Raw genomic sequence first — 12,001 nt, forward strand, 5'->3', positions numbered from 1 at the left:
CGGGCGACTCAACTTACTTTTTCTTCACCATTTGCATATCTGGCGACTGATCAAAGCCGAGTTGACTTGCCTGCAGTGTTCTGGTCCAACCACTTGCTATTTTAAGGACAAGTTGTGGCAGTTATAAAAGCTGGAAACTCCTTAACCACAAAAAAATGCATGGTTGGAGTGGCCAGCCTAAAGCCAGTGGGCTCCTGGCTGTTCATTGCAAATTGAAAGGGGGCCCATCATGTTGGGAGAAAGCCCAAACTGGAGCCCGTTTTATTCATTTTAAAACAATTTTTTGTAAAGTTCCTTAACATGGGGTGGGAATCTGAATCTTATTTTATCACGTTTTTTCTTTTTCTCCAAATCTTCGCAAGGGAAGATGAGATGGGACTTCCCAAAAATTCTACCAATAAGAAGCTGGCACCAGCCCACAGAAATTACGTTATTTATATGTTGGTACCTTATCAATTTTTATTTATGACATACTTCAAGATTAAAATTTAAAACATTAGTGCTGTTTAAAACACTAGTTCTGTTTAGCAAAAAGGTTCCTGACTCCACCATCGGTGGAGACATGGCCAATGATATGAAGTGTTTTCATTTTGCGCTTCTGTGAAAAAGAAAAAAAAAAGAAGGTTTTGTCCGACAATTTATGGGATATTTCTTAAGAACCTCTGGGTTCTTCTTTTTGATAAACACGAATAAATGGATTCACTGCACCTTTTGGTCTGAACCGTTCATTGGAATTGCGGATTCCTATCAGATCCCATACTGTACACAGAATCTGTGCATGACTGAAACCAAAAAAGAAAAAGAGAAGGAATGTGCACAAGTAGTTAGAGATCCTCCGTAGCAAGGTGCCAATTGGGAGGCTTAACTTCCCAAATATTATCCAAAAATAGAATGGCATGATCCACATTACATCTAGCAATTCCCTGATTCTGCTGCTTCCCTAAATTATGGTAAAGGAGATCCTAGCAATCGGATATCTCCTGAGGCACTCTGCTCCTGCCACTTTTCCTTTCAGAGTTTGAATAGCCCACTTGCTTGCATTCTTCTCTACTCATTTTGATAATCACTCTAGCTGAAGGCTCCATCAGTTGGAGAATTTTCCACCGCAGGTGCGGCTCCCAATTCTCCAAACTGCTTGATCCGACAGCCTTTCCTGGCCAGATAAATTTTCCCCTGCAGGTTCCTACATAGTGAAGCTCAAATGCCATATGTTTTGTAAATGCTGACAACGTTGAGTTTATACCGTCCAACAGGCGGTGGTTTCCGTCAGACCATAAAATTCCGGCGACGTTGGCCACTTCTCAAGTGGACTTAGATGACTGCCTTCGACTGTTGCCCGTGCAAGGTTTCCACAGGTTCATTTGGCATCACGTCGAAGTGAATCCAGTTGCAGTTTGCAGAGATGCTAGATCACCAACTTGAAGGCCAGGTTCCAACCTTTTCTAATATCCTTATCATCAAATCTTCTCTGCATTCGTTACCTCCCAGAGGTATGTATCCCATTAATCCAGTTGCAATGGCCGTAAAACAATGTATAAGCCCTAATCAGGAGATAAAGGGTTCTACACATTAAAAACCTTTCAGCGCAGAGTGGGCGACGATGCTTCTAAGAGAAGAAGCTATGTTTATTGCCTCGTTTCCGATACCAACTTCATCAACGGCATTGTCACCTTCTTCCTCATCAAGCCTTATCCCGTTACATGTGCCTCTTAATTAATTTTCACTTCTTCCTATCCAGATTCTTGGTGTAAAATCCATTTGGGCATCCATATCTTGCCCACTAGGTAGGTTTTCCTTGAAATTCACCATTAGAAGATCCCCACTCCGATCAGGATCACATGCACGACCACCTATCCAGGTAGTTGAGACCGTTGCAGTGGTCAGTAAATTATGGTTTCAAAGAGGCTGTCCTATTAATTTTCTCACTTTCGATTAGAACTTTTCACTTAAACATAGGTACAACGGTTTTACAGCCAAAATGTACAATGTGCTCTTTTTTCTAGCTTGTCAAGAGAAGCCACTTAAGTGCTTCTTTCTATTGTAAATGATGCTATTCAAGCCAGAAACTTTAGATTCACATCCTGTGAACTTTTCATAACAGAAACGCAGTGCGGGAATGCTGTTTCTCAGAGTTCAAGCTGTCATGGCAGGTGGCCGTAGAAGTTTGGCAACTGGTCCTGATCTTCCAAATTTCTGCTAGGGTAAGTTGAGCCTGGAGTCTGAACACGATGATTATAGATAGGAAAGTAATTCCCAGAATCTTGAAGTTGGAATTCTATTCTGCTGTTTGATCTGAAGGACGGCCCCACATCTGCGTCAGGTGCTTCAAGCAAAATGGTGCCTTGTTGTAGGCTTGATGTTGTAGGAATAAGCGAGTCGCCTGCTGATTCTTTATTGAAATCACCTGTCAGAGCAAATATACAGGAGTTAAGGTACTGCAGTATGCCGAAAGATGTTCTAACTTTTCCAACTAAATATGCAGATCTGTTTGCTTCTAAACGCACCACACACAGGCACAGGCTACTCATACAAGCAAAAGTACCGTCTGTGAACCTCGGGGGTTGAGAAGTACATCCAAAGATTCAATTGAGGAAACTAGGTGATCTTTATTTAGTTGATGACTTACTGGTTGAGGGTAACAGATTAGTGTTGGGCCACATGTCCATCTCTTTCACTTTATGCCAATTTTGATGGGCATCTTTCACGACCTCCTGTACTTGTGCCTGCACAATTTCAAAAGAAAAAATATTGAACAATGGATGTGATGCTCATAAAAAAATAACAAGCATGACCATGACTAACTTATCCTTGATGCCTAAATCAAGTAAATCAAAAAGATAAATCAAGAAAATGAATATATGAGCAACAGAGAAAGGAAGTTCTCTTCAGCCATATATATAGTCTTATGCTTAGATAATTAGTGGCAATTGGCAGCTGTATGTTCACGATAATTGTGGTGGCCCTTATACAAACTGCACCAAAGTAACATGGCAATTTAAATAAATTGCCTTAACATGTGGTGAATTTAGGTTTGGAAGCTTTGGTGCCAGCCTAAGTCCCATGGGTACAGGTCTATATATATATATATATACACACACACAACTAAGCTTATATTTTATATCACCTAAATGCACCATCTTATTTAAAAAAAATTTATTAGACATAATTATCTGTCACTGCTGTAAATTCTGATTGTCTATTGGAAGGCAAATAAGCCATTTCGAAAGCTAAAGCTGCAATATGCAGCATCAAATCAACTTGCCAATGAGATATCCTATCTTGAGTGTTAAAAAATCTTCTGCTGCTATATGGAGTTCATAATAAATCAGTTGCCAACACATAAATTACATGAAACAATGCCTAATTGGAACAAAAAAGTCAGTCTTTGTCCTGATAGTGACGAAGGTGATCTCCCAGGCCAGGTTATCAGTATTATAATAGAAACATCGAAATCTTACCTTCTCGAACTCATTGAGTCCATCAATAGGGAATCGCAAGCCGCCAAAAAGCACTGTTAATGGTTCGCAGATGGAGTTGAGGCCTACAATCACACTCTGGCTTATGTCATGGTGGACATACATCTTCTGCCCCAAGTTGCACTCCTTTGCGTGAGCCAGTGTCACCTCCCACATTTTGTCAGACATCCCTCCTAGTATCTGAGGGCCATTAAAACATTCGCCACACTTTATCAGCAATCATCCAAGAAATGGAGGAAACTGGTCAATTGTTGCAAGAATTTAAATCTTTGTAACGCATTTCAACAACAGACGAGCAGACTGAAAAAGGGACAAAATGAGAGTCACCATGGAAAGAAACCTTTCTTGGGTCTGCAAAACCAGTTAGATTTCTAACTGGATCTGTGCATCCGTATAGCCCGTTTCTGTAGAACGTTTTCTGTTGAAAATTTTTAATATAAAGACGAGGTCAAAAAGCCTCCACCCAAAGCAGCCAAACTTATCCGGCTGAAAGGGGTTATCATAATCAAACAGTTCTCGTGAATATCATCCAAGGAGCAGACGCTCAACTCATAACGAGGAAGGCGACGCAGAAGGTTGGATAAATAGCACGAATTAATTAATCGGTATCACGTTCTGTGTAACAAGATGTAAAACGAGGGCGCATGGTCTAATTACCATTCTGAGGCGTGGTTGGTCCATGACTGACAACTTGAGAAAGTCTTGGACGTTATTGATGTTTTCAGCAGCCAGCCTTTGATGGAACGCACCATCTTTCCCGATCTTTTCCAAGCGCCATACTTCGTCGTTCAGCGATGGTGGATGATGCTTCTTATATGCTGAGACACATGTGTAATCCGATGATGATCGATGATGGAATTACAACAGATATATTTGGCTTCCAAGTGATAAACTGATTTCAGAGTCGCTAAGAAGAAGGAAACTATAGATGGCTTTGACAAAATGGGATCTGTGCATGATGTCCGGTGAAGATGGAAGTAATGACAATGATGATGCACTTACATTCACCACGATGGTCCTTGACAATAAAGGCTTCCGAGAGAGCTTCACCGATGCGAATCCCACCATTCTTATCTTTCACAACTCTAGCTCCAAGCCTGAACTTCCTGCTCCTAGTCCAGCTTGAGTTGTCCGTAAGCGAGAGCAGCTTGATCAAGCCAACCCCATCCTTTAGTGTGATGGAAACGTCTCCAGCAAGCAGCGGTCGTTTCCCCTCACGGCGCCGCACCACGTTACTGTTGAACTCCTCTGCTGTCCAGCTTTCTCTGTCGCCTGGAGGGAAATCCCCATCCACCACGAGTATTTCAACTTTCAACGACGGTGGGAGGCCTTGCAGCTGCGCTCTGTTCCCCGTTTGGTTGTCTATGATCACGAGCTCTAGAGGGTTGTTGCTTTGAGCTTCAATGTTTGTGCTTGTGAAGATTGGAAGAGCCAACTTTTCTTTAAACTTCAAGCTCAATTTTGGTGCTTCAATGCATTCCTGCAATTGCAGCCTTCCATTTCTTCTACTGAAAAAAAAGAGAGACGCCCATACATCCATACTTCAGATTTTGTTTGTTTGTTTCTTTTGTATATTTCTAGTATTAAAATGACAAAATGACTGACATAAACAGAGTTGTGCCAGAGGTTTAGATTTCAGTGGTAAAGAAAGATCTGTCAAGATGTGGGATTGAAACCTCGGAATAAGTCCCAAACTTAGTTATGTGATGGTGTTATTTTAGTAAACGTGGCAGTCAAAGGAGTTTGTCTCCCTAGGTTCGGCCCGGATAGCCGTCCGGTCTCCAGAGAGTCTACGATTACGAAGAACATACGAACAATTTTAACTTAACTTCGGCATAGACAACAAAGAGGTCATGAAGGGGATTCTAGACGTTGGAGTTCTACTATGTATCATGTATGTGTGGCTTACGTTCGTCATCGTTATTAAAAGAAGAGAGAGGCAGTCGGGGACCATTCTCCGCTATTCCAACGAGACATGACGCGTCTCCCACCACTGCCACATATATATTTATATATAAATAACCTGGTTTTGGACTGCCATTATGGTCGTCTCTCTCTCTCGTTTTCTTTTTTAAACCTTTGTTTTTGATAGGCACAAAAGGAAAGAAGGGTGCTGCCTGCCACTGTTATCACAGGCCCCTCTTTTCTTCCTTCGCCCGATGGCTCTTTCTTCAACAGTGTCGAGTAGCACAGGAGGGAGGAAGGAGGTGTGGCCTCCCACTGTCCCTCCAAGGTTTTTGATGCAGTGGCATCAATAAAGAAAAAATCATATATAATATTTGAAAGCACCAACTATCTTTAACGTCCGATGTTTTTTTCTTTATTTTTTTAAAATTTTTGTGTTACTAAATGCCATTGCATAAGCAACATTCCATCACTAGAAACAAGTACTAATAAGAATTGTCTTAAGGTACTTTTGTCATAATTTTTAGCAACACAAAATAAAAAATTACTATTTGGTTTATTTACTTATATATATATATATATGAAAAAGGATGCTCCCTGCCAACTCTTCAATGTTTTTGGGATTGGACAATAATTTTATATTGCACATGCTTGATATGATATGCCAAGAGGGAAACCTCAGCCACAGTGTGAGACTTGTATGCACATGGAAGTCGAAGAATCCCAATGCCGACAGCATCTCTTACTCGAATCCGCTGTCAACATTATGGTTCCATATTGACAGATAGTCCATATCTACTCGTCCTCCCTTAGCATTTAGGCTACTTCCTCTCAATCAAAGTTCTAATTTCTAATCGATACCGGTCATGAACATATATAACACCTACTATATGAGAATATTGACCTCAATATCTCTTGCCTCCATTAGTATCAAGTAGCTTTTTTTTTTTGAAAAAAATTCACACGCATATTTATGTGTTTTTTAGCTGTAAAGAGATGCAGTGACAAGTAATTAAGGGCCATGAAAGGTCGCCGGTTATGTAGCACATTGGAAGAATTGGATGCATTTGTTTCGAAGCTGTCTCAGCACAGAAAAAAGAAAAAGAAGAAAGCATTTAATATTGTATCTAAGGTAATAGCGGCACAGGACCATCGACATCGCTCATAAAGAACCATGTCAAGGAAAAGGAAACTAATTTTTGTCGTTCTCTATGAACAGACTCGTCCTTCACAACTGATGAGTTGGACTTGAATCGACAGATGAATAATGTATACTTACTGCATCAGAATTGGGTGATTTTGGTTGGTAAGTTAAGGGCGAGCCAGGCCGAGTCGAGTCAGCCCAAACTTTGACTCATGATCGGTCGAACTTGTAGGCGATTCATGCTGTCTCGAGCCAAATCCGAGTCAATCTGGCGCCCAAACTTTGACTCATGATCGGTCAGACTTGTAGGCGATCCATGCTGTCTCGGGCCAAATCCGAGTCAATCCGGCGAGTTTGCCAACTATGTTTCAAACAGCCACGTATCTTCCTCTAACATTAATTGCATCCAATATATATTGGCAGAGACTTGACTAGGACAGTCAGGTCAATACATAGAATGGTCGACAGAAGACACAAAGACTTGCTAGCTGATCAACTTGATCGCTTGAGCAAGGGGACACAAAAATTTGTCTTACTGCATGCATATGAGGTGAGCAGAGGAATTGCATGCATTCTGTCAAAATTCTGGTGAAATGTTTGCTTTATGATCTATAAAAGAAAATATGAAGGACAAAAACAGCCCTTCTCTAACTAAGGTTTTGGTTTGGACAGATCCAAACCTGTTCCATAGTCGGCTTTAAGGACGGAGGGGACATGGACTCTCTCCAATTTTGGAAAAGAACATTTCACCAGCTATTATTTTCAAAGATGTTCATTTGACCCCTACAAAAGATTTTGAAAATTGTCAGAAAAATCTTCTTCGGTGATCCCAAGAAAAAAAAATCTTGCCTCAGCCCACTGCCCTATTTTGGTTTAGAAAAGGTTAAGAACCAGTTCCACTGGTAATATGATACCAACATTTACATACTTTTCAAAAGTTTTCATCACTATCTGTGTGATTTTAGTTTCCCACCTATTTTACTCTCATATACATGTAAAGATATGTATGAACTGTCTATGTATTTCATTTTCACACATAAAACAAAGACTGAGGAAGCGCCATATATAAACACCATCTTGGCACTCGCACCTTGTTTACTTGACGACTTCCCACTTGACATAGGAAAGGGATGCGACGGTATCAGTTTCATATGAATATTATTGGCTAAACCCCTGAAGTACGTATGATCACATGCTTTTATACAACAATCTTGTGAACGTTTCAAGATGGTTACATGTGACATGACAAAATTTAAGAGGCACAATGTAGCAATCAAGTTTTGGACAGAAGTAAGATCGAGTTAAACAGTTAGGGAGACTAAAAATAAGCAAGTAAAGGACAAAGTAATGGAAGCGCACCTATTGTTTACACGTTCAAACTGCTGAATGCTACGCCCCAACTCTTCTTGCACCTGTTGAAATGACAATCATTGACACATGTATCATGCATCACAACAATCACCATCGACACAAAAAAATATGCTTGTGAAGAACAAGATGATGATGCTGGAGATCATGACGACGCACATTCATCATCTCTTTAAACAAAAACGATGACAATGATATTCCCCAATAAAAGATGATTTTCTGGTTTTTGGTAGTTTCCCCACAAAAAAAAAAAAGACGTTAGGATGATGCAGAAGGTATGTGTATCCTGCCTGCAGTGGTAGTTTACTGCTGCGACCTGGGGTGCAACATTGTTGATTTGTATGGATTGAGATACGAAGAGATAAAGACAAAGTTTAATTCATGCTGAATGCGGCAAAGTTGAGCTACAATGGCGATCCATTTGGAAACCAACTTATTCCCTGTCGATTATGAGCAATCCGTCTTCTACTAGCTTGAACATTGAATTTTTGAAGTCATCGCCTTCTTCGTGAACTAAAGGAGCAGTAGATTCCTTTAATATCTTTAGGCATGAAAGACTACTGATGTTACTACAGTTGAATATATTTGCATGACTGAAGCTCATATCGAACCGGAAAATGGGTCATCCTTCAGCAGAATCACAGTAGATTTTTTAATGGATTGACCAATTCAAACAAAAGGCTTACGGCTGTATTTATTATGATTCAGGACCACTACGCAGGCAGCCAGAACGAGAGATAGATATAAACGCTGAACACGTTTCCGATTAAATTCGTCACTGTCACACCCTCAAACTGCTAGTTTTTGAAAAGTATACATGATCATGAGGGATTAACATCAAGATGACGAAGATGGTGTATTTGGGGAGTTCAGACGCTGCCGGTAGAAGTCCTAGAAAGAGGGAAGCATGAGATTTTTTTCCTACAAAGATGCCCAAACTATATCTTTTCATTGTAAGACAACTAAGAGAAGTTGCAGCGGTTTAAAACGTACCACTCTCCGAAACAACGGTTCCAAAGCTCTGCGAAAGTTCTCCACCGGCATGTTCGTCACCGCTTCTCTGATAGCACTGCAGTCATTCCACGGGAAGCACAAGTATCAGCAGAAATTGTTAGCTCCCAATTCATCGTCGAAACGGGAGATGGAAACAGATGTCCAATCCCATCCGATTCTCTCCTCCCTAACTAAGAACAGAAACTAAAAGCACAAGAAATCAACGTCGGCACTCGCAGGCATCGCAACGCATACTTTGCCAGTGAACTGCTCTCCCTTGGTCTCTTCTCCTCCGGCGTCTCTCCATTTTCCAGCAGCCTCTTTGCAGCCATCGAGAAAGACAAGTTCCTGTGGGAGTGAGGAAGAGGGGATGGAGAAGACGAGGGCAGAACCAAATTTATAGTCCGACATCTCGATCGGACGGCCTTTTATATCTGAACAACACGGAAGAAGAAAAGTTGGTTGAAGGAAAAATTAATGATAATTAAGTATTCGATCTGAGTTTTGATCTTTTTGTAAATTTACTTGTGCAGAAACAGCTAGGAAATGCGTGCGAAGCAGCTGTGCAGGCGAGAGGATATGAGAGAGAAGGTGAGTTCCCTCACCACGTCATCTTGCGACGTCAATACCCATATTTTTCACCCACGCTTCTCTACGGAATTACGAAGGTGCCCTTACCTTTTGCACATCCTGCCGGCGGGCCAGTCGGGCGTGGCCGGACCCGCCGCCAGAGCCTGGAATTAAAATTTAAAAAATAATTAATTGTAATAAATTATATATAAATATAAATAAATAATTATAACCAAGTGATCTAAGATCATCGAGGATCTCAAATCCAAGGACTTAAACCTCAGGCTTTCATTGTCACATAAACGAGATATTAGACCAACCTGAGATTTGAGATCCAAAGTTCTTAAACACACCATTAGAGTACATTTAGATGATGATGCTAAATCTATACTAAAAAACCGGGTTTTAGCGCGAAAACAAGTTCCTTGAAATCTAGTTATGTTCACGCAAATCGGGTTTTAACTTTGCTTTCATATAATTTTCACAGAATGTCTCAGCTTGTGTTCGAATGCCATCAAAATCTGCTTCAATAGGCATATTGAAATCCAATTGAATGTAATGGCGAATCCAGTAGTGCTGCATATTAATTTATCATTTACCAATCAAGGGCTCCTGCTTACATTTATAATGATGGTATTAATTTCTTAATGTGAAACCATTCGGTTTTTTAATATTAAAACAGGAGATCATTACTTCCTCTCAGCATATTTAACAAATTAAATCTAGCTCATGAAAATTCCGAGAACAAGTCTTGGTTGAAAACAATTCGTGAAGTCGGAGTTTCATATTATTGAAAAGGGTCAGGTGGGTCTTATCAACGACGCGTGAAGGATGGAAAATAAACAATTCACGAAAGGACTAAAAGTTCATGTAGTTGACGTGCGGAGGCCGCCGTCCGTGCAAGTGCATGGAAAGGTTACTAAAACGTACGTTTGTTTTCAAGTGTTTTTATCTGTTTTTTTTTAATATTTACATGTATTTATATTTAAATATGAACTAAGAACAGTCATATTTTGAATTTGAATATGAAATCCAATTTTGCGTATTTGAATCTAATTTTATATTTATATTTGAATTTGAATTTGAATTTTGAACTGAATTTGAGTAATTTTCAAAAAGGTAAGAGAATTAGATGTGGGATATTTGTTTGAAAATAAATCAAATTCGAATCTGTATTTGAATTCGATTGAAAATTTATGTACATCTGAATCTGAACCCGAATCCAATCAATGGCATTTTTTAAAATCCGAATTGGATATGATTTTTTAATGAGATATTAAATTTTTTTCTCATATCCGATTTTTTCAAAACGATTAGATCGAATTTCTGATACAAATCAGATATATTGACATTCCTATTTCTTTCTCTATGTTTTCGGGTGGTGTAGCCGTGTAGGACGTAACTTAAGGAAAATATGATATTATGAAAAAAAAAATTGCAGCTAGCTTTTTCTTTCTCATGTTAAAATAAGTCTCTTTAAGCTATTTAAGAATTGTCATAACAAAGTGGTGCTTATTATAACAAAATAATAGAAGGTACCCATAACTTTTTGAAATTATAGGAAGAAGGTTGTCACGCTATCCATTTATATTTATGTGTATTTTTGTTTCCTACATATGATTAATAAAAAAGTGCTCATGGCAACAATGTTAGGGTGCGGCCCCACTCCTTGTCTTAATGCAACCATAGGATGTGATGTGGGCACATGGATTGGTGGGAGGCCAAAGTCACTCTTCTTTTCTATCTCTCCTCCGCCCAGGCATGGAGAATACTTAGCTCACAAGGAGCCATAAAAAATACTTATTTTACATTGACAACTATAGAATAATTTTTTGATTTACATGTTGATGTCCCTTAAAAATTTAAGAATTATTTATTATTACTCTTTAACCAAAAGTTTCTAGCTCCACCTCTCAGGCAGGGTCAACCTGGATGCTCATGTGAAAGCAACACCAAGAACACGTATGACACTCGACCATCCTGCCTTCAGAGAACAACACGAACGGAAAAACAATCACTTTTTCCTTTTCTTTTCTTTCTCAACTAGACGATATGTACTTTATAAACACATATTGGAGAATGGGACCCCGCTCTTTTCTTTTTAATAAAAGTCGGACAGACCGTAGAGGTTAGAATTGTCAGCTATTTATTTACCCTATGTAAAAATTTTGAAAAATTGTATTTTTCGACCCTTGTTAAAATTTTTGAAACTATAATTCGACCCCCCCCCCCATAAAAAAAAATTTTAAGAGCCACCAAATTGAAATGGGTCCGCCACAATTTCATTCGAATCACGGATTTTGATGAAATTGCATGTTGTAATATGCAGTCTGTCTTGATTTGCTCAATGAAGATACTTGTTATTATTACGTATCGAGCATATCAAGTAAATTTTTGCTTTTGAAATTTAAAAACAATTTAAAATTTAAGACTGATTGAAAAAAATAAAAAGTATAAACATGCATTGGTCTCGTATTGGCTAAAGTAAGCAGCTATATTAATTAGCACCAATTACCCATTTTCGCCAACTATATGGTAAGCTCCT

The 12,001-nt window shown here is 39.3% G+C and overlaps 1 protein-coding gene across 2 annotated transcripts; it reads right to left on the reverse strand.

Moving 5' to 3' along the window:
* Window positions 1–1,905: 1,905 nt before the first annotated feature.
* LOC116263705 (protein SAR DEFICIENT 1-like) lies at window positions 1,906–9,313 on the reverse strand. 2 transcript variants are annotated; one of them, XM_050080345.1, is made up of 8 exons: window positions 9,142–9,313; window positions 8,887–8,962; window positions 7,885–7,937; window positions 4,479–4,981; window positions 4,134–4,294; window positions 3,459–3,656; window positions 2,627–2,723; window positions 1,906–2,404 (listed from the first exon to the last, which is right to left on the reverse strand). In XM_050080345.1, exons 1-8 carry the CDS (start codon window positions 9,216–9,218, stop codon window positions 2,142–2,144), a joined length of 1,428 nt encoding a protein of 475 aa, XP_049936302.1. In that variant the 5' UTR covers window positions 9,219–9,313; the 3' UTR covers window positions 1,906–2,141. The 2 variants fall into 2 exon arrangements, with proteins under 2 accessions (XP_049936302.1, XP_031499300.1); XM_031643440.2 differs by having other exon boundaries at window positions 4,479–4,984; window positions 9,142–9,311.
* Between the last annotated feature and the right edge of the window lie 2,688 nt (window positions 9,314–12,001).

Source organism: Nymphaea colorata, chromosome 11, assembly GCF_008831285.2.
Source record: "Nymphaea colorata isolate Beijing-Zhang1983 chromosome 11, ASM883128v2, whole genome shotgun sequence".
NCBI lineage: Eukaryota > Viridiplantae > Streptophyta > Magnoliopsida > Nymphaeales > Nymphaeaceae > Nymphaea > Nymphaea colorata.